The 26,588-nt window shown below is 32.5% G+C and overlaps 2 protein-coding genes across 4 annotated transcripts in view; both read right to left on the minus strand.

Annotated features, from left to right (window-relative positions):
- The window catches only part of LOC128884995 (cilia- and flagella-associated protein 99-like), a 16,584-nt gene extending 12,857 nt beyond the window's left edge, over positions 1-3,727 (minus strand). The window contains 6 exon segments of the mRNA XM_054138727.1: positions 630-866; positions 2,479-2,607; positions 2,721-2,944; positions 3,244-3,385; positions 3,452-3,649; positions 3,707-3,727. Of these exon segments, the coding sequence (XP_053994702.1) occupies positions 630-866; positions 2,479-2,607; positions 2,721-2,944; positions 3,244-3,385; positions 3,452-3,649; positions 3,707-3,727 (951 nt within the window).
- Positions 3,728-4,131: 404 nt separating this feature from the next.
- LOC128872836 (proton-coupled amino acid transporter 2-like) overlaps positions 4,132-26,588 on the minus strand; it is a 54,901-nt gene continuing 32,444 nt past the window's right edge. For 2 of the 3 annotated variants that reach the window (XM_054115915.1, XM_054115914.1), the window contains exons 3-11: positions 23,222-23,338; positions 15,549-15,699; positions 14,553-14,680; positions 13,806-13,890; positions 13,457-13,729; positions 11,237-11,415; positions 10,530-10,562; positions 10,069-10,241; positions 4,132-8,958 (exon numbers count right to left, since the gene is read on the minus strand). In XM_054115915.1, coding sequence (XP_053971890.1) covers positions 8,717-8,958; positions 10,069-10,241; positions 10,530-10,562; positions 11,237-11,415; positions 13,457-13,729; positions 13,806-13,890; positions 14,553-14,680; positions 15,549-15,699; positions 23,222-23,338 — 1,381 coding nt within the window. In that variant the 3' untranslated portion in view covers positions 4,132-8,716. The remainder of the gene's footprint in view (positions 8,959-10,068; positions 10,242-10,529; positions 10,563-11,236; positions 11,416-13,456; positions 13,730-13,805; positions 13,891-14,552; positions 14,681-15,548; positions 15,700-23,221; positions 23,339-26,588) is intronic. The other variant, XM_054115916.1, reaches the window with a different exon arrangement.

A 26,588-nucleotide genomic window follows, 5' to 3' on the forward strand; every position in this document is an offset into this window, starting at 1 on the left:
GCTACCCCCCATTTCCGGCTCCTCCCCGAGTTTTGGGACACCCTGTAGATTCTTTCAGGATGATGATAGATCATAGATCATCGTATTTGAAATGTTCTCTGCTGATTATCATGACAATTATACCTTACTAAATGAATATGAATCGGAAATACACAATATTTTCTGAGTCACGAGAATAGTAATGGCAATAAAATACTTTACATACTCAGATAAAATGTAATTCTTTGGTAATAAGAATAACTAATAATAATAATAATAAATGACGAATGCATAAGTGTTTAACTTCATAAATGTAATTCTTTAACTGTAGAACACTAAGAGAAATTCGTTTATTTCATATTCATACACGAAATAAACAGATTTCTCTTATCGTTTTGCAGTCAAAGAATTACACATTCTTACAAGTTTATAATTCATATGGGCAAATTCACAGAACTTTTAGATTTCCAATTTCGCGCCTTTATTTAACGTTATCTTTCGATGTTTCAATATTTGAACTATTGTCAAAAGAAAAAATTTTTTTTCAATTGTAAATCTAAAAGTTCTGTGGATTTGCCCATATAAGAGTATCAAACTTATTCATTTACGAATGCAAACAAAACATTTTACACAAAGTTCTTATAATTCACTTTGAACTTTGGAACCGATCTCCTCGCGAAAGTTGCCTTGGGCTTCTCTTCTTCCATTGTTTTGACCAAACCTTTACGATGTTGCGAACAACTCGGTGCCATCTCGTTCGCATCCTTCAATAAATTCATAGCCTGCAGCTTATGCTTAGCCCTCAACGACTCCAATTTCGTCTCTGTCGATGGCTTCAGGTAGTTTGTCGATGGAACTTCTCGTGCAAATCTCATAATTGCCACGTCCTATCCATCATAAGGAAGAGGAAAGGTCTTCAAAAAAAAAAGGAAACCTTCAGGTTTCGTTAATTCGACGATTTTAAATTCACCTAAACGTGCTTGATAAACGCACGGCTTAAATTCAATAATCTGTTACATTTATGGAAAATTCAAAAACATGACCCACTTTGTACATTTATGTGATCACCACACCCTCCTTTGCATTTTGCAACTAAAATTACACGTTGGTCGCCACGACACCTAGAAATGAGTGACAGGACTTTTCATTAAAAAAAGAAAAAATTAATTCCTAAAGTGAGGCGACATTGAAAATAAATCTGGATAGGGTTCGTGAATTTGGTGAGGTTAAAAAATTAAATACTACAACTAATGTTAAATTATTTATTCTTCAATAATCCCGAGACAATATTTTAACTTTGTAGAAAATTTTATCAATTTTAACTTGGCAGCCAACGTGGTAAACTTCCTAACGTTTTTAATTTCGACATAATACCACATTTTCTAATACTTATCTTAGATCATCTAATATTAATTACTTAGTAAATGTTCGTTGACTGCATGACTTGTTTTGGATTATGTAAGGTATCATACTTTTCAAGGTATCCAGTATAGTCTCTTAACTATACTCAACGAAGTATGGGCTCTCTATCTTGTAATACATGACACAAGTCACGCAAAGAATGTTTACTAAAGTGTAGTAATTATTTCTACTGCTGTGCTACTTTTAGAACTTGTGTACTCTTTTGTTATTTAATTGTCGTTTATCAACTAACCCTGATAGCAGACTGGTGCTGACATACCAGCAGTCAACAAAAATTGCGGTCAGTAATGATTAATCGAGGGCTATATTTAACGTGTACGTAAACATCGTAAACATCGTAAACATAATTTTGTCGCAATTCTTTGCGATACTATTTTCTTCTATTTTTCTCTTTAACGATTATAATTAGTTCTGGGAAATCAACATTTATGATTTCATACGTTTTAAAATAATGATATCATTTTCATGAATTTCAAATATCTCTGTGGGAACTCATTTGTTCCTTCTATAATTTTCTTAATATTTTCACTCAATAATAAAAATAATAATAATAATTCTATTATATACAGGGCGAGTTTAGCAACTGAGCCAGACCACAGTTCTGCACGGATTATATTATATACGATTTAATGACCTCTATTATCCACAGATACAATTTTTGTCTCCAGTGGATCGATGTAATTGCAAAGTGAAGTTATATTGTCTTTAAAGGATATTATCTGGTTTCATTGTACATAAATCGATTCGTTGGGTTCAATTTGCACATAAAAATAATAAAAACTGATGTTTCTATCTTTGCAAATTATTTGAATATATTAAAATTCAACTGACGTTTAGCATACTTTTCTTGAGCTAACGTGTAGGAAAAGAAGTGTTTGTTAAATGATCTAATTAGTATGATATTTAAAATGTTACAAGATAAATAAACTCCCACTCATCTACTTAAGGCAGCACTGCTCTAAATACGAAAAGAAAATTATTCAATAATAAAAATAACCACAGGAACTAGATAAATTTTGTCTGTCCGATTTGAATAATGTATTCTTCTTCAAAGTGTGGAGAAAGGAAATTGCTTACTTCTGGTGTTGGAGGAGGTACTTTCAAACGTCTCGGTCGACTCAAGACATTCATGAATAAGGGAGTAGTAGGTTTCTTTTTAGGGTATTCCATTTTTCGTAATTCTTCTCTCAATTGATCCTGTAGTCTCTATCGAACATTATTTCGGAAGGTATCGATTATTATTGTTTCATTTTTTTTTTTTTTTTTTTTTTTTTGAAACATACTGTATAGTAAAAAATGAATAAACATGGGAAGAGAACCTCTAAACAGGGAGTTGCTTCTAAGAGAGGCAAAACTAGCTTCTGTTCGACGAAATCCTCATCGAAAAATAAACAACCCTTCTCGTGGAAAAGATTCGAGGTTTCCGAGAGAAGAAGGTACGAAACCAAAAACAACATTTTCTGTATTTTAAAGTGATTGAAGCAGTCGACCGAGTCTTCGAAGAATAAAGCGAATATTCGATACGTCAGGATATATAAAAGCACTGAAACATTGTAATTGTTACTTAATTGAGCCCTAAACTTATTGTAAAAATTTTGTAAGTGAGAGCAAGTTGAAAATAAGAAGGAATTAAAAGACCATTATTTAACATAATTGCTTTATTAATTCAAGTTAATAGTGTATCTGATTGCCAATATTTAAAAAAATTATATACAGGTATTGTAAGCAGTTTGTACACATATATTCATTGATACTCGAATTCAATAAAATTATATATTCTTCCAAAAAAATAAATACACTTTCATTCAGAAGAAACACTTTAATAATTATCGAATCACTTACCCATAGTTTCGTGTAAATTATCGTGATTTCGACGGCGCCGTTTGTTTAAAAAATCTTTGCTTATCGACTTCAAAAACTGTTCATAACGAGTAATGTTCATAAATAAATCGACGATTCCATCCTGTATCGAATCCGACAAAGCCTTGAGGAACGGAAAACATAGAGTTTACGTCACAGTTAACAACATTAAAAAATGAAGAACTTTAACCTTAAACTCTTCAAGATTTACAGATAAACGTTTAATAGGGTTGTAATCGATTTGACATTTCCCTGTTGGTTCTTCTCCAGCGAATAACCAAATGCAAAATTCATCCGGGCTTAATTCGTGCTTCATTAGCATATAAATGTCCAAAATTTTTATTAACGGAATCAGGATACTCAGTTGAAAGACATTCGCTTTTTCCAACTAAAATAGATAAGTATAATTAAGAGGAAACTTCCCACGTAAACCTAAAAGGCATACCTCCTCCTTCGTGCAATCCATGTTTTGATGGAACAAAATTAAATTTCTAATTTATTCAGTACAGGAATAATTCAGTCAGACCTTTTAAAGATGAAGTGTCTAAAAATGTATTATTGAATATTACTGTAAGGTTTCAACGAACTTCACGTTGCAATTATGCATGACAGAGATATATTCAGAATGTTCAGTAAATGTGTAATGTGAAATACATACATAATTAAAAATATTTAAGAAAATTAAACGGAAACATTAAAAATATTCAAGAAAAATTAGTAGTATAAGAAACTATACTTTTATCATTATAACACTAGAGTTATTTATAGTTGAAGGCAGAGCCGGCCTTCTCTATAAAGGGGCCTGGGTGCAAGAAACGATTTAGGGCCCTAAATTTTTTGTAAAGTAAAACAAAAATACAAACACGAACATATATTACTAACGCATATTTATTTAATGTGTGATTTTGTTTTTGCTAATATCTGCTGTATTTCTGCTATCTGCTAATATTTGCTGTATCGAAAAAGTTTCAATTATTAGCATTAACAATGTCTTTATTAAGAATCTTCGAAGCATACGTGATATCAAAAAAGGATTTACAAACACGACATATTGTATTACAGTTTCACAGAGGCAACTGTGTTTAAAATTTTATTCAATTTGACTATCGAACTAATATTGGCATCTCGTAAATTTGTTAAGGTACCACATGTTAAGAGACCATTTTTTAATACGTATTATTTACGTACTTGTACATATTTGTTCAGTTCTACCATTGATATTTATGTAATTTTCCTGAAACATAGAATGATCTATATCGAAAAAGTAATCGTTCCATCATCCAAAGACTCTGTCCTCCGAATCGTATAAATCGAATAAATTATGAAGATTTAAAAATGTCATTTTTAACGACACCAAGTTACTCTCGTAGGTATGCTAGCAAATCTTTTCATCGATCCCATCGATCCTTCCGTCTCAAAATCCGACCAGCACTCATTGTCAGTAGTAACGGTCAAAATATCATACAATTTATTCGCCAATTAATCAACCGATCGACCAACACTGAATACATCGGTACATGAATAGATAATACGTTTCGTCACGCATGTTTATTGATCATCATTCCACCTCCAAGAAAAGAAAGGCATCACTTTACACTGCAAATACCAAAAAAAAAAAAAAGACACCTCACTATCTACACGTATAAAGTTTCCCTGAGAGAATTTGTACTCCAAGGTGGCAGGTACAATAATTTGTACCCCACCTTCAAATATCGGCGAGTCGCTTAAATAATTAATACTATATCGGTACAATGGCGCCAACGAAAAATCCTAGAAGTCCGTCGTCAGTTCGCGAACTGCACAAAAATCGACATTAGCCACGAGACGAATGACGTCTCGACCAAGTGAACAAATATCTTGGAAAGCTTAATTTGACCTTAATTTTGCGTCACTGCGAATGATCATTCTTATATCGATACTGTCGAATCTTTGCACGAAGTGGCACAACGTTTGTACCAGAATGATCGAGTAACCTTTCTTCATAATTTCTTGTATATCCTTAATAATATGTTTTACTTGATTTTCTCGTTCGATCTACTCGACGAAACCCTTTGCCTGTTTGACTGTCTTCGATTGTGGTATAAAGAATTTCAGCTTCATAGTTGATATTAACACATTGCCACCCGATCAAGATCTACCTCTTTGTACCTTGACGCATTGGACGATCGCAAACATTCACAAAAAATGTCTTTACACTAACAGGATGCGATCTAAAATCACAGGTAATATCGACAGGTAGGAGAAAGAGTTAATTTTCAAAGGGGGTGCTTTTTGAGATTTTTTGAATTTGAGATCACTTATGTTCCTAGTCTTATATGAACTCCTTGAGTTACTACCAAGCTTCAATCAAGTATATTTCGTAAGATTCACTGACCGTATTTAAGAAAACGGTTATTTGCCAATTATTTTTCTCAATAAAATAATTTTTGTTTTCCAATTATATGTCTTAATAAAATAATTTTTACATAACATTTTTTTCTTAAATACATCGTTACTATTACTTTATAAATTATTTCATGAGGTGAAACAATTTGTAGGAACTGTATTAACAAAATTACACTCACAATAGTCTGAATTAAAATTTCATGTAACTATAACTTATGAAAGGTCATTGAATATTTGCATAACCATCAGGATGTACTGATAATGCAGAATATAAAGAAAATTTGTGCTTGAATATTGCATGTATCAGAAGTTATAGAAGTTTAACTTGAACCATATTATCGTATAGAGTTCTCGTAAAGCGTGGAGTACACTCTAAAGCCTTTGCCATCTGTTTGCCAAATATTTCGTGAACTTTACACAGTAACATGGCTTAGAAAGCCTTAGTTTTAATATCAACTATGAAGAACCAGGCCGTGAAGACCTTACATATCTGATTTCAGCTTCATTTGACAATGTTTGCATATGAAAAAGCATGCCAGTAACCCTCTTTCAATAATTCATGCGCACAGGAAAATCGATCCATTTCTAAAAACGGATATCGAAGTTTTACACTATTTTAACTTAATTTTCTGTTTTCTTATTCTTCTTTTTTTTTTAAAAAAAAAAACATGTTTTCATCACATTTTCAGTGACACTATATATCTATACACATAGAAAAAGTTCGGTATTAAAGTATAATAGGTTCATCGATCCATGATAACGTGCAATCAAACAATATTCAATTTCTCGTCGTTTTCTTCTTTTTCTTTTTATAAATATTGACCATATACTGCGAAAGAAAAAAAAATAAATAAAATGTACAATTAAATCGATGTTACATCAGTTACTTACAGATACGATTCACCTCCCGCTTAAGGTGTTTATTCGCTATGAAAAGGATTCGCATCGCAAGTACTTTCGTGAGTACACCTAACCCACGATTTACACGATACCTTTTTTTATACAGTTTTCAAAATAACGGATTTATAAAAACATTCTGTAAACCCAGAAAGTTATGCTACTCATGTACTTGTTCAATTATTCTTCAGTATCATTTATCAATAGGTACTGACGAATTGCGAACAATTTCTGTTTATTATCACTAAATGAATTCAAAGTTGTGCTTTTTAATCGAAAATTTTTAAAACTTTATGTTTAATAATTATAATTTATGTAACATTTTTATAATTGAATTGAGTGTTTGCATTATAAAAAAACAAGTGAAAAGAGCTGTACCTTTATACTATTCTCATTTCATGAATGAACTATCTTTTTATTTCTTGTTTATATCTTACTTTCTTCTACTTTAAGTTATACACACTTTCTCTTCCTTTCGATTTATATAGTTTTTCATAAAAAAAAAGCCATGATCTTCCGTGTAAATCGAGAGATAGCTGCATAATAAAATTTGGTGGCCTTACGATGAAGCGATTTCCGTAACGATAACATTGTTCGACGCGTATATCAATATTAATTAATAATTCATTGTGATTCAGGGTGACCAACCTGTATTCTTTTCGTGTTCAGATCAGAGTTGTTCCCATAAAAAAAAAAAAAAAAAAAAAAAGACTGTACCAAAGATGTATTTATAAAAAATATATATATTTCTTCGTCTCGAATTATGAAATCGAATCGCTGGTCGCCCTAACACAACTACGATACAATGATCATTTTCTCACAGCTACAACGTAAAAGTGTCACAATCGATGCACCCCCGAAAAGAACACGATCTCGAGCCTTCGGAAAGCTATAAAACATTCCGCAAACTTGATCCTATCTATTCGTAACTCACTTGCACGTCTCCAGTAAAATCTACATTTTTTGTCTTTTATATCACACGATCGTCGAGTACGATTACAAATTTACAACGATTACAAAAAGTGGTCAGCGTTATTGTCTGGTTCCATTGGTTTCCTTTAATTTGTACGACCTACGTATCACGGTAATTACAGTCAGTTTTTTTACTTTTACGTAGAATATATCTGTAATATCTTAATATCGAATAGTTCTACTACGAATCTACGGCATTAATTCTTAGGGCTAGCTTTACGTCGCATTCAGGACACAAACAACTAACACTATCAATCTCTTTATGGGCTATGATGTTACTTACGCGTGCAACGCGACATGCATGGTAATCCGATTGCCGTTATCAACCTTGGAATCTTCCTATCGATCGCTTCACGGTTTCTTTCAGATACGAATGAACATATTTCTACAATTAAACACTAATTAACACGTCGCTCGAAAACGAGCGCTATTCGATATTAATAATAACACGTGGGAATATTCGAATTGATACCAGCAATTCCTCTAAAAATTCGAGATTTTAATTCCCATACAATTTTGAATTTATATGTATGTAAACAAATCGCGAAAGACAACTGTTTTGTAAGTTCAGAATATCGCTGAATAGGTGACGAGAAAATTACTCGGAAGATGGTGAAGGATTCCTATAACAGTTCGAGATTTTAATTCCTATACAATTTTTGAATTTTAAAGTAGACAAATCATAAAAGACAATTGTCTTGTAAATTTAGAATATCGTTAAAAGTTGATAGACAAAAATTACTCGGAAGTTGATCAAGGATTTCGCTAACAATTCGAGATTTAAATTTCCATAAAATTTTGAAATTTAAAGGAAACAGATCACGAAACACGACTGTCATGTAGTAAATTCAGAATATTGCTAAAGGGTGACGAGAAAATTACTCGGAAGGTGATAAAGGATTCCTCTAACAATTCGAGATTTACGTTTCCATAAAATTTTGAATTTTAAAGTAAACGGTAAAAGGTGTGTAGGAAAAAATTACAAGAAATACGGATTAAAATATTAACAGGGCGTGTAATCCGTTTGCGCTGATTGAAACTGAAGAATCGAATTAATAAATAATAATGATCCAGGAAATAATATGAAAACCCCGGCTCTTCCAGCAATCGTTGGCTATGATGTTCGCGTAGATGTCATGATCCGTTGATGTCGCGTGTGTATGAGTACAATAAACAACGATATGTACAACAGGCAGCTAAATTACTTGCTAAACGCCTGAATGATCGAGGTGAGGCTCTCGTACGTTCCGGTCGCGAAACCGAGAAGACCAATCAATACTATGATAATGTCTTTCGATATCGTGAAGAGCCCTAACGTCGCGTTCTGCCAACAGACAACCATCTCGATAATCGGCGGGAATATGAGCGCGAGTGCGGTGCTGCTCACTGCGCCCACCAAGGATATGAACAGGCCCAATTGAGGTATCGCCTCTGCTAGGATAACTGCAACAGAGTAATTTACGTATATTCCTGTTTCTATATGCAGATAATAAATTAACCCTTTGCTGCGGTGATGTGTGGAAAAGGAGAGGAAAATAAATACTGACTAAGAGAGGAGGACAAAAAGAACTATACAAATTTGAAGTAAAGGCACTAAAACATTTCCTAGAAGGCGATAAAAAGGGAAAATTAAAAAGGAAGATGACAGTAGAAGGGAAAGTAGCAGATTGGGTAAGAAAAATAGAGAAAGTATGAAAATCAAGGAGAGGAAAGTACTAATAGAAGAAGAAGAAGTTAAATTACAATAGCTTATTATAGTTTATGGTCGAATTGTAATAGTAATTTTATTATTAGGTGTATGTAGGACAAAGACGTGTAAGAATGTGTAACAAAGAAAGAAACTTTACGTATAATAGAAGGCGATAAAAAGGGGGAATTAAAAAGGAAGACAACGGTAGAAAAGAAAGTGGCAGATTGGGTAAGGAAAATAGAGACAGAATAAAAATCAAGGAGAGAAAAGTCAGATTAAGAGCAGGAATCTAAAGAAGAGACTTAGAGCTTATATTTCACAGTATGTAGTATGAAAGGCATTATTATTGTTGTATTTTAGTAGTGAGTTTATTATTAGGTACATGTGAGATAGTGGTGTGTAAGTATGTATAACAGAGGGAGAACACATTTTGGACAGAAATTGTAACGATACCAATAGCTGAAAAGATGACAAATATTATCTATATATATATTATAGTATCTATCACATAGACCAGATGATCGAGTGAAAAGTTGCAATGATTTTTATATTTTATTTCTATACAGCGACAGACAATGTAACGTGTGACAGTAACTTTTACAATACGAAAAAAATGAAATATGTAGAAATAAAATGAAAAAATTGAAAATAAAGCGAAAATTTCTATATCGACAGCGACAATGTAACGTGTGGCAGTTACTTTCTCGAAAGGAATTGGGTATAAAAAAATGGAATGAAAAAAATAAAATATGAAGATATAAAATGTAAAAAAAATGGGAACATAAGTAAACTTAATCAAAGTGTTAAATCTGTAGAAATTGCATAAGTACCACGTGTAACAATATGCTGATGTTTGAACTTACATGTAAGGAAGCATAACGCTGAGCGGAAAACAGTCTCTGATAGAACTGGCCACTTGAAAGGGCCAAATTGGTCGACGATCCCCGGCCAAATAATCGCAACGGGAACGTAAAATTGGAGTGCATACGTGAGTAATATACTCAACGAGATGGCAACTTTTATACACTGCGGTAAACTAGAAAGATAAAAGAATTAATTTGGTCGAGCGTTCGTGAACGTGGTTCACGGTTCATTTTCATCGACACATGAGCAAACGGTACAATTATTCACCAGTTATTCATATGTTACTCATACATTAAGTTAAGGCTGCATGCAGAATTAGGCGGCCACGCAAAAGAGTAAACATCCGTGATTGTTATTATAGTCGTTGAAAAAAAAAAATTGAAACACAGAAAAACTTTGTTTAATATAAGTAAGTGTTTGTACAGTACAGCACTTCTAGAAAGAACTATATGGTAGAAACCTTGAATGCTCGACGACGTTTTTCCCATCCACCCTTCGTATGCAACAGAAAATTATGTTACAAAGAGTTTCTCTTAACTACGTTTGCGTCTCGCTATTTTTTCGCTATCATTGTGTGTGATAGAATTTTTTTGATTATTCATAACGCAGTACGATTTATCACCTGGACGCATAATAATCTACTGTAGAATCGGCAGAGCGATTTTAGTTTAATGTCATTAACAACCATTAAGCGTTACGTTTAGTCAATACAAAGTTTGCTAACCACTTGCGTAATTCCTTGATTATTGAATTTAAAAACAATGAAATTGATGAACATTTGTGTACAAAAATAGAATGGTAATTGAAATTATTTACTTTTGTCTAGATAACATATAAAACTTAAACTACCTGGTCAATTAAATTCATGTACTTTGAACTTCTTTTTAAAATAACTCGATTATTAATGATACATTTACGATAAATTTTGATGATAATTGTTCAAATAAGAAACCAATTGTATTAATTTTTTATTTCAAAAATATTGTGTTATAGATAATAGAAATATGCATTGAACGTCGATAGTTTTAGTGTTAAATGTTGTACCAACTAATTTAGCGAGTGATTAACATGTACACTGAAATATCGATAGGAGAGAAACGTTATCATTGGCCGAGCAAAACGTAAAATACGTCGTGAAACGAGTAATGAAAATAATTTTATACTTACACTTCCGACGATTCGAGATTTAACGTAACAGATCCAGCCACTAAATCGCCGTACTTTAAATATGATATGAAACCCATCGCAACGAACATTGTTCCCACAATGACCATTCCGACATTTAGAACACCGAGTGGCTTATTGAAATTACTTGGTTTCTTCATTTCATTCTTCAGGGGTAAAACCTGAAACGCAACGGCATCGATTAATAACGAAATCTTAAATTATATTTTCAATTTAATAGGGGCACCAGTAATTGATTAATAAAAGTTTTACATACAAAAATTCTTTAAGCTTTCTCTCTATTTCTAATAAAAAAAGAAAAAAAAAACATTAAATGGAATTTCAGATTTTTCGCGTGTAGTCTCAAATGAATAATTCAAAAACAGAAAGCCTCAACACTTTAATATGACAACTGGTGTCTTTATCTTAACAACTTAGTATCCAATTAGTAAAGAACAATATTGTTATTTATTTCATTATTTCTGAAAACTAAGAGTTAACTTAGAATGTTAGTATGATTATTCTAATGGCGGTGAATTTCAAAATATCTGTAGGCACTTATACATACACTGAATAATTTGGTTTCATAGTGAAAATGTAATTCTTATTTTTACCGACACGTGGAATAATTTGAATAATTATGCTCGTTATCTTCTTTATACTATTCATAACGTTCAAGAACTGTTAGGCACGGATCGATAGTACAATATTTATGTAAATTAAGTAAGATTGTACACGTGTTTCAACGACAACCGACTTTGAACAAAGACGACGTTGTTAAGGAACTAACAAGAATATGTTTCGTGTGTTTAAGGGGGTATCCTGAATTATGAGGTTTAAAAAAAGCGGTTTCTCGTCAATTTTTTTAGGATGGAGAAAAATGATTAATCCTATCGAACTTTTTATCCTATTTTCATACATATTTGAATAGCCTGTACAAATTTTTTCAACAAGAAATATTCAAATTGAGTCGACTGCAAAGCACATTTGTAGAGCACCTCACAATTAAAACCTCCTATCGGTGGGAAAGATGCTGGTTGTGATTTTAGTTTGACACAAAAAAAACCAAAAGAAATTTTCATTTTCATCATTTTTCTTTTTTGTGAACTAAAAAAAACCCGCAAAAATGATGAAATGTGAAATTACTGCAAGTTTGAAGAAAAGAACGAGTTCTTTGGGTGAAAAAAATTACTTTAACTTGATAAAAAAGTTGTTTAAAATTTTTTTTGTATGAATTTTCTTAGTTTACATAGAAGAAAAATTTATGAAAATGAAAATTTCTTGTTTTTTTTTTTTTGTCAAACCAAAATCACAACCTGCATCTTTTCCGCCGATAGGAGGTTTTAATTGTGAGTTGCGTAAAAACAGCTATTTTTAGACCTCATAATTCAGGATACTCCCTTAAGTAGTTCTCATTGTGAAATGATGTGTTCTTAATAGAATGTCAAGTATCATGAATTATTCTAATCATTCTGCATACTGAGAGTTTAGAATAGTTTGTAAAGTTTCGGCGTCTTTACTAATTTTCTAAATACAAAAAATGATTTTATTTTTCTAATATCCTCAAGGTAACTGAAGCAGGTAGGGACCTTGAAATAATTTGAGGGTGGAAGAAAATGTTAACGTCTTCGCTAGTTTTAGAGCTGATTTCATAAAAAAGCTTGACTATCTTGAATAGTTTGACATTAGAAAATGATCATCATTTTTATTAATATTCCAAGCACAGGATGCTGAAACTTTAGAATTCTTTAAAATAAAATATTATTTATCTTCAGTGGTTTTTAGGATACCTAGAAGAGACAGAAATCATTGAATGATTCAATGACAAAAATATCTGAATATCCCCGCAAGATTTCAAGGTACTTTTATACAAATGCCTGAAACTTTGGAACAGTTTCAGGTCAGGAAATTATTTATTTCTCCAACAGTTTCCAAGGTACCTACAGAGAGCACAACCTTGAACCAATTTAATATAAAAAAAAATCTGTTAGTATCTTCGTTGCTTTTCAGAATACTTTCAAGAGGCGTTGAGAATCGTTGGTGTCAGAAAATTGCTTTTTCTCCAGTGGAAAGGCGTCAATGTTACTTTTGTCGGTGTCAGTGTCACACAGTTTACGTGTGCGCCTTGTTAGAGAAAGGAATCGCGACGAAGTTACCGATTGCCAAATTTATACGTGTTACATAAATACGAGAGGAGCACGTGTAGACGACGGAGACGCTTACCAGCGTGATACCCTCGAAAGAATATATCACAGTGCCAAAGAATAGAGGCAGGTCGTGCCAAGAGGCTATGTACCGCCTCTCATGGATGGGTGGCAGATCGTGGCACATTATATACATGGTGGCGACGTAGCCAGCGATAACTAGAAAATTCGCCAGTGATGAAACAGGCACCAGGTACTTGAGGTTCCTTATCCACGTGCTGAGCATTATGGGAATCAGGATTACAGCCATATGTTGGTGAACGTCCATGTCGATTCCGTACACGTCCAACACCTAGCAAGAAATATCATTCTTCCATTAAAAAGACGAAATTTCGAACTAAATATAAGTGATAAGCTGTAACACTCACCTGTTTCATATTCCTAGCTATGAAAACAAAGTATACGCAGCAAAATCCGAGTTGCGTGATACATAAAAATACATTAACCAATTTTCTGGAACAAATATCGACAATATAAATAACGGTACAAGAATTGTGATAAAGTAGAGCGACATAGAGATATCGTAGAGGATCTAAAATATCGACAGAGCCTATTTTTTATTTGTTTTGGACGGGGAAATATGTAGAAAGTTGTATAATCTGCAAAAATGCGTAGCTCTCTTAATAATGAAAATTTTGAATTCAAACTTTGTTTCGTTGTAGATCCCACGGTTCATTACGAAAAACATATAAACAGTTTTTCTCTAAAGTGGAAAACTAATTTTTTAAAAATGGAAGGAAGTCAAAATCTAAAATTATCTATAAAAATTATTTTTCCCTTCCTCAGTCAAGATCAAGCATATTTCGTTAAATAACATACAGGATCAATCTCTATTAATTATGAGAAAAATATTTCTGTAGAAAAAAAGAAATATGGCTTGGAAGAAAGTGATTCTTTAAAAAAACATTTAAACAAAAGTTGTACAAAAGTCAAACGAATATTTTTCGAGGATCACTTTTATGGTAATAATTTGTTCTGGTAGTAATGGTCGCTCGATTTGTTTCATTTGAAGCTGTATCATGTCTCAAAACAAACCGTCAGTCGGATTTCTATGTAACGCTAAACAAACAGTCGATGGTGTCCCTGTTTCATCTTCTGCTGACACACATACGAACCTCATAAGCACAGAGTATTTTCGGAGTGCAAGAGGTCCGGTGGCGAAGCACATTTCCACGGTACCAGCGAATCCAGACGTAGCTTGTGGATCATTAACACGACGCGTCACCTCCTCGTTACACTGAACCTGTGACCATACAATTGTATCAGTATTATTGAGGATGATTCCAGTGTTACATCTTGCCAATCAAATATAATATAAACGTTACGCATTATTAAAATTCACGTGGCCATGTGGACCTTACATTTCACTTGCATGGCGTAATCTTTTACATAGCCCGTTAATTCTCAAATTATTTTATAATCGTAAGAAAATCAATATTTATGGACCCTATTGAGGTCAACTTATCATACAGCAATATTGATAGAAGAAATTTAGAGATCTTAAAATAAGAGAACTTATTCGAAATACTTCAGTATAGAAGTAAAAAAGTATTAAGTGATGAGAGAGATTTTGTCTTAGATTTAAATTGAAGAGAGTAATAATATTTATGGACATTCTTTTTGGTTTGCATTTCTTTAATATTTGCTGATTTCATACTATTAAAAGATGACTTGAAGAGGGAAACGTTATTCAAAATAACTAAATTTTAATAAGATTAAGGAACAGGTGGCAAATACTTTATGCAAAAATTAATTGAGTAACATGAAAATGTAGACAAATAAACATACATTTTTTAACTTCTTTTTGATTATTAAATATTTTTGTCATCACTTTCTGTTAATTTGCTGAATGACTACCCCACAAGTGTTGTTATTATCAACTATATTGACTCGATTCAGTGTTGATACTAAATATCAATGAATTGTATAAAAAAAATGCTTCATTGATCAGATAATATTGTTAATTTCTGAAATGATTTCAAACTAGTAACTGAAAATATTAAAATATGATGCTTGTACTAATTTCTAGAAATGTTTATTTCATTTTGAATGCAAGCACGTCGAATTATTGGAATATTGAAGTATATATTTAACAAACTAATTTTACGTACAAGAATGTGCTGCGCGTGAACACAAATGACCCCAAGGAAGATCGTGAGCGGTGGAGCCAGCAGCAGTCCAGCATGCTTGAAAGCATCCCCCAACGCAAATATACCCGAGCCAACGTTACCTTTGAACAGGTGCATCATTGTCTCTACATACCTGTAATAATTCATCGTTTATAAGTAACTCTGTGTTATTATGTATATACATATTAACATTACAGGGCCGCGTTAAGACTCTCGTAAGGCCCAGACACATTAGTCTTCGAAGGCTCCCCATGAATAAACAAAATAATTATAGTATAGAAGAAGGATTAGAAAACCGTAAGAAAAGCAAATATAACAAATAATTCTTTGGACGAGCCATCGAATTAAAAGATACAGATGGCGTCGAAATAGTCAAACGATACAAATTGTATCGATGGAGCTTCATAATTGTGATTTGTAAAAATATTGATATGTACATAAATCTGATACAATTTCTGATAGTTAGTTAGTTAGTTAGTTATAGTTTATTCTTTTTGCGGAGTATACATTTTCTGATAAAATTGCTTGATAATTATTTCATATCTCAACTCATGTTCTTAACATCAACTTATTATTAAATATATAGAACATTTTAAAAATTTTAAATATAATTTAAATAAATAAAAGTGTTAATGATTAAATAAAATTGTTTTCAATTACACAAAATAAATAAGATTTTATGCAATCAAATGCAACTGTTATTAAATACATGAATCTACATTTTTTAAATACTTTTCGTAGTTGTGTAAATATCTTGAGCACCCATCAAAGAGTTTTTTATTACTTTAGTCTAATAAAAAATTGTCTTTATCGAAGATTAGATTAAAAGTCGTTACAAAGGCCTGTAGGCCTGACAGGAAATTTTCCAAGCATTTCTGCAACCCGTCGCATGAGCTAATTTAAAATCACCGGCGAATGAACCGGTCGACCGAGTTTGAAAACGTTCGCCTATCTTCGTTCTTGCAATTTTATACCGTGACTAAACACGTGCCGGCTGTAATCCATAGTTATCGTTATAACCATTCTCGAGCATGATCATTCTTCGAATAAGAGGAGTGAACGGAAATAGATAACCACGACGAAAATAATGTGAGCGCATTCCACTTCAAATATGCTGAGTGTCTTCCTGCTAATATTCCAGAAATAGTCAAAATTCTTATCTAGATACAAATTCCGAATTACAATCGGTAGTTTCGAGTTGTATCAAAATCAGCAATATAATTTATACTTGTTTTCGATCCAAGTGTCAGTCAGTCTTCCTCGGTGTAAGAAATGCATGTGTAATGTGTAAAATTAATTTTTGTGTTATATTGAATAAAATTAAAAAAAAGAACAGCAGTGCAACGATATTTCTAAAGTGAATGCTTCGTTCTAGTTTCATTCATACATGATTTGAAATACAATATTATTGCAACGATATTTGATCGAGCAGTTTATTTCTAAATTGTTACAAGACTCCCTAAAAAAGTGAATAAAAATAGTAATAAAACTGGTGAATTCTTTTAATAATTTAAGTATAAATATGTAATTATATAAAAGACTTTAATCGTGACAATGGTCATGTAAACTAAAATATGTAATCTCTGCAAATATTTATAAGTTTTAAATGTTGTAGAAAGTGCAAATAATTATCACTTTAAACAGTTTGAATTGCGATACGTAACAAAGCGAGGAAAAATTGGTTCGTTTTGTGTAATTAAATGGACACTGTTTGTCAAGCTTCGTAAGTGCACGAGTTGTCCGCCATTTTAATTAATCAACGTCTCAATGAAACTGGTAATTACACATCTATTAACGTTTCGTGACACGAACGTTTCGTTAAATGAAGAGTTAAATGTGGAAATTACGCGAACCAATGGAAACTTATGCCAAAATATGTATTTCGAGATACGTCTTCGGGTTTTACGAATGCGAGAAAAGTCTAGGCTCAATGTTGATCATTAATCACGTTCGCTGTTTGTATAAATAGGTATCTAAAATCTAAATCTGAGATATTTACACGAGATGAGTACTATATTTAAAATAATACAAGCCAAATATACTTTTACAGTTGTTAAACTCCAACGATCGATATATTGATAAAGATTAGAAGATTAGAAGAATAGATTTGAAATAATTTAGAATAAAAAATATAAAATAAATAAAACAACTTAATCGTAACAGCAGTATTTGAGCAATAAAATTTTACTTGAGTAACTACTTATTCCTAATTCATTTTAACCCCAACTTATTCGAATAACTGTTTAATCGAATATAGATTATGTATAAATCGTTACACACTTCCCTTTCGTCATCTATTATTCAAATAAAATATTACTCAGCTCTCCATTGGAAAACACTGGTTTATACATTCAGGCACGTGCTGTATGCATTTTCTCTGATAAGATAAGAAGATTTCAGGAACAAGTGATAATCGTGCTTTCAGAAAATCAACGTACATTAACGTACTTGTCGTTTACATTCCTATGAATTATTTCATATTGTGATTTTCATTAATGTTACGCATGCTCGCAAATTAAGGAAATTGCTGTTGCACGTGACAGTCATACTTGATCCGCCACGGTGCTCGTTTAAGCGTGCCAACAGTGAAGTTGTTATTAAAAAAGTGGACGATTTCGTCTTTCATATCATTTAAGGACGCAAGACAAGACAGGCGGAGAATTTATTTGAACGACCACGCGATTTTCTATGCAAATGTCATGCGTTAAGACCCTTCCTTACAAGTATCAATCAACATGATTTATCAGAGAAAAAACATTACGAACATTTCTGAACAAAAATACTAATAAGAACAACAAATATATAGCTGCTTATGTGCTTCATTGTTGTTAAATAGAAGTATTTATTGTTTTTTTCTGCATTTTTTGTCCTTTTTATTTTACAGTATCATCTTAGAATGCCTTTGAATGTTCATAAAGTAAAATCTGCCGTCATTCATTCTAACTTTATTTGCTTATAACTATATAATAAAGTCTTTCTGAGAAAACTACAAATAACATTTTTTTCTTATTTCTACTTGTAGGATATGCTTCCCTAGTTTGTCTATTAAAACCTGGGACACCCTGTAAATGGTAGATTGTTTCGTTATTTATAGCGAATTTTCACTATCCCAGCAGTTTGATAGGAGTGCTACACGGTCTGTCTAAAAAGAAACCGAACTTTTGCTCTAAAATTTTTTCTAATCGCGCCATCTAGTTACAGATAATAAAAGACGATAAGTTCAACGTTAATTGTTGACCGTGCACAATATCATTTGAATCAATCGTTCACATTCCGTTGTGTGACTTGAAATATAACGGACGTTTTGTGACTATTGTTGGAATACCGCAATGGAGCGCTAATATTAAGTTCTGCGTTAAATTGAAAAAGACTTTTACCGAAACGCTTACGTTATTAAAACAAGTGTATGGGGATGAATGCCTAAGCCATACACAAGTTTACGAGTGGTTCACTAGATTTAAAAACGATCGAGAGTCTATTGAAGACGAAGTTGGATGTTGCTGCACGACACTGCACCTGCACACAAAGCCGCAATTGAGCGTCAATTTTTGGCTAAAAAGACGCAGAGGGAGATTATTCTGAGTAAATAAACGTGTGTGTAAAAACTTTACTTGTACTTTTTTCTTTTTATAGCAAAACTTCGGTTTCTTTTTAAACAGACCGTGTATATGTTTGACGATTTAAAATGTCCTAATGGAAGACCCTATAAAGTAGACTCATGATACACGACGCTTTACACTCCGAGGTTCCGAATACTGCACTTTAATTGCGCGTGACGATCGCGATGAGGAAAAAGATGCAGGTCTGAACGGTGTGATTTAACCGCCGCAATAACGACCAATGAAGTGTTAGGAAAGATCCATTATCTCTCAAATTATCCTGCCATTCCACGTCCAACAGGAAGAACGGTGGGGAATGCCGCGAACAACGGAATGTCTCAAATTTACGTTATTCTTGGAAAGTAATACCCGCGGAAAACCACGATTATCCTGATTCAACGCTGAATCGCGATACGCCGAATTACATCCTTCCTCCACGTATGAGATACCTGCACGAAGAGCGCGGCAAAGTAACAGGAACGATTCCACATAGTACTTGGGATACTCGTTTAGGCGATGTGGTTATTGTTAAAAAAGTGGACGATTTTATCGTGGCCGCAGTTTAAGATCGCGAGGGAAGAGGAGCAAGGATTTAATCCTTAATCGTGTATTAAGAAACTGCCAAGTTCATATGTGTTTATTGGTTGTATGATGGATTAGTCAGCATCACTTAGTATGAAAACTGTTGCAAATATTTTTGAATGAAGATACTTATAGGAGAGACTAGGAGAGATACTTATAAGATACTAAAATATGTAGATTTATATGTGCTTCTGTGTGTCTTCGTTTGACGAAACGCCACTCTATACGCAAAAAGAAAACACTAAGAGGACGTTAAATTTCGTAAAGACTGAATAGAATTTATAGAGTGTTAAGAAAAGCCATTCAATATTAATATGGTATATAGGCCACACTGTACCGAGTAAAAAAGCTTTAGTAAACATAGGTCAAAAGGTCAACGGTTTCTGAGATATAAACATTTTTGTTTGCTAGTACCATGAATGGAAGATGAGTGAGAAGAGGTAGAAAAGGAAGGAAAGAGAAGCAAGGAGGAAGATGGGAGGGAAGTGAATAGGGGGAAGGAAAATGAAGAGCATTCGGAAGAAATGGAAAAGGGGAATGCAAAAGAGAGCAGGAAAAAAAGTGAATAAGAAGATGCGAAGAAGAGACAGAAAAATGAGAGAAAAAGAGAAACGAGGAAAGTGGTGTGGCCAGGAAAAACCCCTCGGGGATACACAATAAACCATATAAATATTACACATGTTCTATTTTTACTTCTATACATTGTTGCTATTGATCTTTTTGTTTTACTCTAATGGCAAGGCATTGGTTAATATTAAACCTGAAATTTCTAACCATTAGATCAAATTTTGAAGACAAAGCAATATTGTAAAGAAACAGAGACCTGTCGAATAATATAGATATAATGCAGAAATTATTAGTCAATAAATTATTCTGCTTAGGACAAAATTCCGTTCGATATAAGGCGGCACGAACTTTAATATCGTTATGGTTCCGAGCCTTTGTAGGATACTGTGTGGGAAATCAAGGAGAGAACTGTGGGAACGAGCGAGAAACGGTTAGAATCCTAGAAGCAAAAGTCGATGCGACTTAACAAGTTTCACTCCACTATAGAGAATACGGTATGACTCATGCAAGTTACAGTTGCAAATTGTATGAGTCATACCCTGTCTTGCCAAATTTGTCAAGACAACACCAAAATGGTGTGGCCACGTGTGGGTCAAGAAAAGAAGACAAGAGTTGGGCAGCCTGTGTAGTCTAACGTTTATAACGTTACTAAAGACTTACATTATATGTAGATTGTGAATGTTTATGCACTTATGGCAAGTGGAATATGGGAATATATAAAAGTGTATCAGAATATACAAAAATGTATAGTACATCAACAATAAAGTACATGTTAGATTGTTTATAGAAGATAAGACCTACTTTTCTTTAAATTTCAATTAATCTGATTGTATAAAAATATGAATTTGCATAAATATCTGCAGTCTACTTACATGTATCTTATATGTACCATTTGTTTTCACAATTTTTATCAAGATGTATTATAAATTGTATTGTGCAATATTACATAGTATATTAAAACAAAAATTCCATACTAATTCCAAATAACAACATTGTAAGATGTATCAGAAGTGTTGTCAAGGAAAAATGAAATAGACATTCAGAATCCATAAATATAACTAAAATAGATAACACGACTAATAACCATTAGTATTTGGCGGGACTACAAATGTACATATGTTCATAATAAATAAAGGAACAATACCACGAGACACTTAGATTTAATAGAATCTACAGCTACAAACAAGCGAATTTTCTAAACTCTGTTGGCTTATACTTGCCAAAATTCTGGTGTAGCATGCTGCAACAGTTGTAACAATAAAATAATGAACACACTTTCGGTCAAACTTGTTAAAGATCCTGTCTTGCACTTGTCAACGAATCTGAAAAATGACTACGAAGACTATGAATGAAATGACTATGAACTAGATGGTAAAATTCACAAAAGACAAGTACTTTTACTGTGAAATATTACTATACTGAGTGAAGAATGATATAGAAAGTGGGAAAGAGTATCCTGCATTTTTCATTTCGGTCATTCGTCGTCAACAAATAGGTATATGTCAATTTACGAATAAATATAATCGAGAAATTAGTATACTGCGTGATGGATGATGCAGAAAGTGGGAAAGAGTATTCTGGATTTTTCATTTCGGTCATTCGTCGTCAACAAAGAACTATATGTCAATCTACGAATAAATGTAATCGAGAAAATTTATTTATGTAGAGTTATAATATACATATAATAAATATGCCTGTCACAAAAGGTAAACCAGGTGAACTTTCCATGGTACCTTTCCATGGCAGATAGTACTGTAAAGAGATAGAACTGGAGTGTATATTCGTGGGCATCTGAAAGTGACCATAGACAACTGTGTGCGAGCTAAAACCGCAAAACGGAACCTATCCTGCGGCTTCATGACAACACATTCACACATCCATACAGGTAACAGAACGTATTCTTACCTCGTCGCTTTATTACTGCGCTCAGAGTCTCAAATATTTCATTGTTAGTCGTGAATTTATTAAATTTAATTAGATTTAAGATAATCCTCGTAAGAAGGTCAATCATATAATATAATAATATAATCATATAAAGGTCAAAGCATATTTGTGAATATTACGTTCAATTTTTTAAGGGGGGAGGGTCAAGTAAAATTCAAAATTTTGACCTTTTTTTTGTTTAGAAAATTACTTTATCATCTGGAGAATGTGCTCCGACCATTTCAGCTAAAACTTCGAAGTCTAAGTAAGTGTATCTACAGAGTCATTAAAGTGATGCGCTCCGAACGGTGCACGAAGGACTATTTTTAGATCCGGAAACTTTAAACGCATTTTTCTTAAAACACAAAATTTCGCGTGCCGTGCAATGTAGCTTAGAGATTTCTCAGCCGATTGCTATGAAACTTGGCACAAAATATTCCTTAAACTATTCTCCTTTGCATCAACCTAAAGGTTTTTATAAAAATTGAAATAAACAATGTTTTTAATCATTATTTTTATAACAAGATTTTTTTAATGTGGCGTAAAATTTTAAATTTAAAATGTTTCTTTTTAAATCTAGGTTTATGCAAAGTGTGTCACTATATTTTAACGAAAAATTAGTGGATTTTTTATTTCAAATAATTAGAGTGATCTGTGCGTTGCACGGCGCATTTTCGAGAAGCTAACTTCAAACAGCTGCTGTTCATTCATTTATGAATATTTTTACATAAAAAAAATTATATAGATTATCTAGATGCTACAAAATAACAAGTAATTAGTTGTAAATAAATATATATTACGCACACTTCAAAAATAATTTGCAAAAAAGCGGTTGTTTACTTGACCCTCCCCCCTTAAATAAATACGATCTACTGATTTTTTTTGTTATTACTTAAATTTTTGAGTATCAAAGACTCATAGGTCTTTGTCTCGAAAGAGGAGAAACAAATAAATAAGAGCTAGAAAGAAGGTTATTGTACTTACGAGGTCGGATGGTTGACGGAAATCCCATGCTCGTTACTTCCGCCTTCCATGTCGCTGCCCTTCTCGACAGCCAAAATGGGATCCTTCGACTGGAAGGCTCCATATGTGCTGCCATTTCTGCGAAATAAATTTTTCCTGGTTCGTTATTTTCCTCTTCACTTCTCATTCACTCGCGTATTAATTTAATATTGTACAAAATTGCATAATTATGAACGGTTTTCCTGGAGAAATCGTACATCAGTCAGTTGAACTTAAATAATAATTGTATAATATTATATTTTTCCATTGTTAAGCAAGGCTCTGTTTTAGTACATTTTGTTGTAAATAATTCTCGACAACAATGGTTACCATGTGCATAATGAATCATGGATAAACTAAAACAAAAAAAAACAATAAAAATTAAAGGAATTATTTACTGGATTGTAATTAAATAAACATGATTATAGAAGTACTTGAACATATTAGGACTAGCATATACACCATACGTAATGAAAAAATATATATGAAAATACAGTTGAAAGACTTAAAATCCAACATGACATAATATAGAAGAATTAAACGTCGAAAAAATTGATTTATGTATGATATTATGTAAACGAATTAATCATCTGCTTCATTTATTCTATTACGACATTATTATGATGTCAAGATACTTATAAAAGTAATATCATACATGATAATTTATGTAATTATTCAAGAGGCTATTAATTTTGTTCAGGACCAAATAATTTTAAATGTCTAGTATTTCTGCTAGTCACACTGTTGGCAAGTTATGCGACTTTGTTATACAAGGTAATCCACTAGAAACAGGTTACCTTAATAGCCCCTGTTGGCTTGACACTGTGAAAGAAATGTATCAACAAAAGATTAATGTTTTCAGGAAGTCAATTATACCACGATAAAAGATTTGTTTTCGAAATGAATTTTTTCAAGGCTCCAGGATATTTAAGTCTAAGAAAATTTAATTTATTTGGTATTTCTCTGGTCGATATTACACGTGTTTATAAAAAAATTATAACGAGGCATGGTCAACCATACTATGAATTGTTTGACAGCTAAACGGATGTTAAGACAACAATTTTTTCATTTTTTCCTACAATTATTATATTTATCTATGCAAGCAAATATTTTCTCCAAGTTACAATTCATTTAGCAATTAAAAAGATAAGGGGAATATTATTATTTGTAGGAATAGGCTCGTAATCTCTAAAATTCACTATGTAAAAAATTACACTAACATACAAGTATACGTGAAATTATCCATAATTTCCAAGTATTTATGATATGTGATATACGTTCAAGATATACATATGTATATTTGTGGAGGGTTTAACAAGGAGAAGCTAACACATTAGGAAAATTGTTGAAGCAATCGTTAACCACGACTTAAAAACAATCCAAGATAGTTTACCATTAATGAAATAGTTCTGCAATTAAAATAATACGTTATAATCATTTTCTTACATATTATTAAATATAATTTTGCTGCTTATAAAATTTAATAAAGAGACTAAATTTACCAAATTAACAAGCGTAAGAACATATAATTTACTTTAGTAACATAATAATATCTATCTAACTGTTGCAATGGTGATGTAACTCTAGAAAGGTAGAACGATAGCAGTCGTGTAATATTTGTAACTGACTATGTAGAACAGTGTAATTTCCTGAAATCTTAACTGTAATAACATTAATTCGTAACCCTGGATTACTGGGCAAATGTACTAATGAGATTTCTAATTATCGAATGCCTCCCTATCGCGGAAACCCGAGACCAGTCACAACAAGTGCAACTGGAATGCAACGCAGGCGACCCTATATCTGTATAAAGTTACGTCTAACTTTTTCCATGAACGTCAAACCAGTTGCTTTCGAGATTTACGATTATCGTACCACGAGTTCCATGTTCTACGGTAGACTTCTTGGCGCTAACAGAATCGAATATCACGACGCTGGCGATCATTTTCGACGTAAACATTTACACTTTCACTTGAATTGTAGTCAAAACTGCACGGTCAATCGGCATAAAGATTATTCCAACGAAGAGAATGACGTAATACTCATGACCTGAGAACGAAACTGAAAGGCAACGCAGCATGCGATAGAAATTGATCTTAAAGTTGATCTCTGTGTTGATCTTGATCAGTGGTGTGTAGGCTCTCTCGTGATAGGCTAAATAAGATAAAATGACATTTTCTGATGGGGCAAATTTCAGATAATAATGTTAAATTTAAATACATGAATTAATTTAAATGTCAAGTTTAATTGAAATATGTACGCTCGAAGGTTTGTTAAGTTACTTTAACTATTGTCTTCTGGGGGTTGAAGGACTCTACGAAGACTGATATTGATTTTAAAATGCATGCCTGTATTTAAATTCTGATATTTCAATTATTTCCTACTTTGAATTTTTATCATATTTGTAATTAAAAACCTTGTTTACAAATGTAAACGGTATTGAATCTACTCCCGAGAATGTAGTAGTATTGTAGAAATGTCGTCTGGTTTAAACTTAAGGGTAACAACAATTACACCCTAACTCTTCTCATATAGATCTTTTAATTCATTTTTAACTTTATTTTGTGAATTTTTGTACACCATTAATCTAAACTTTCATTTCCAATACATATTGAACGAATAAGAAATAGTTAAACGACCTCCAATTTATGTACTATAAAAATTGCATTACTGATTTAATGAAAATGAATTTTCGAGGAAGAATAGACTATATAAAAATCGTTATCTGAATAGAGTGCATCATGGTCAGTGCATCGGTTGCAAGAGTGTTAAAACAGTGAAAGTGACAGTCTAGTCCGTTCTTTATTTCAAGAATCCTGTATCCTGTACGCACGATCTGACATTAATATTTCAAGGTAAACTCCTTTTAGTCTTGTCAGAGACGTCTTTTTAAACTGAACAAATATTTCAGACTCCCCTCCTCGTACCAACAACAGTGACACGAAACAGCGTCCAATTTATCACGGGTTATTTATAATTCTTTGACCAATCCGTCTGATTTTCCATTCAAAAACCAACACGTCATCCCAAATAGTTCCAGTAATACCCAAAGAAAGAGACACTATAATTAAACTAATGTTGTCATTTCCGTCTTCACCAGTATTCTTACTAACTAAGTGTGCATTTATGAATAAATATTCAAATGCAGTGTATTTATGAATAATAACTAGATGACTCATTAAAGTTGGTTTAATAAAATTGAGAGCGTGGATAAAAAAGAAGATTCAAATAGAATAGAACAAGAAAGAATTCTTGAAGGAAACAAGACTTTTGTAAATATATTGCATTTCCTTCAAATTCTCAAGTTCACATAACTATTTTGGAATTATCTTTTGATCTTATCTTGTTA

The sequence above is a fragment of the Hylaeus volcanicus genome, chromosome 2 (assembly GCF_026283585.1).
Source record: "Hylaeus volcanicus isolate JK05 chromosome 2, UHH_iyHylVolc1.0_haploid, whole genome shotgun sequence".
Classification (NCBI taxonomy): domain Eukaryota; kingdom Metazoa; phylum Arthropoda; class Insecta; order Hymenoptera; family Colletidae; genus Hylaeus; species Hylaeus volcanicus.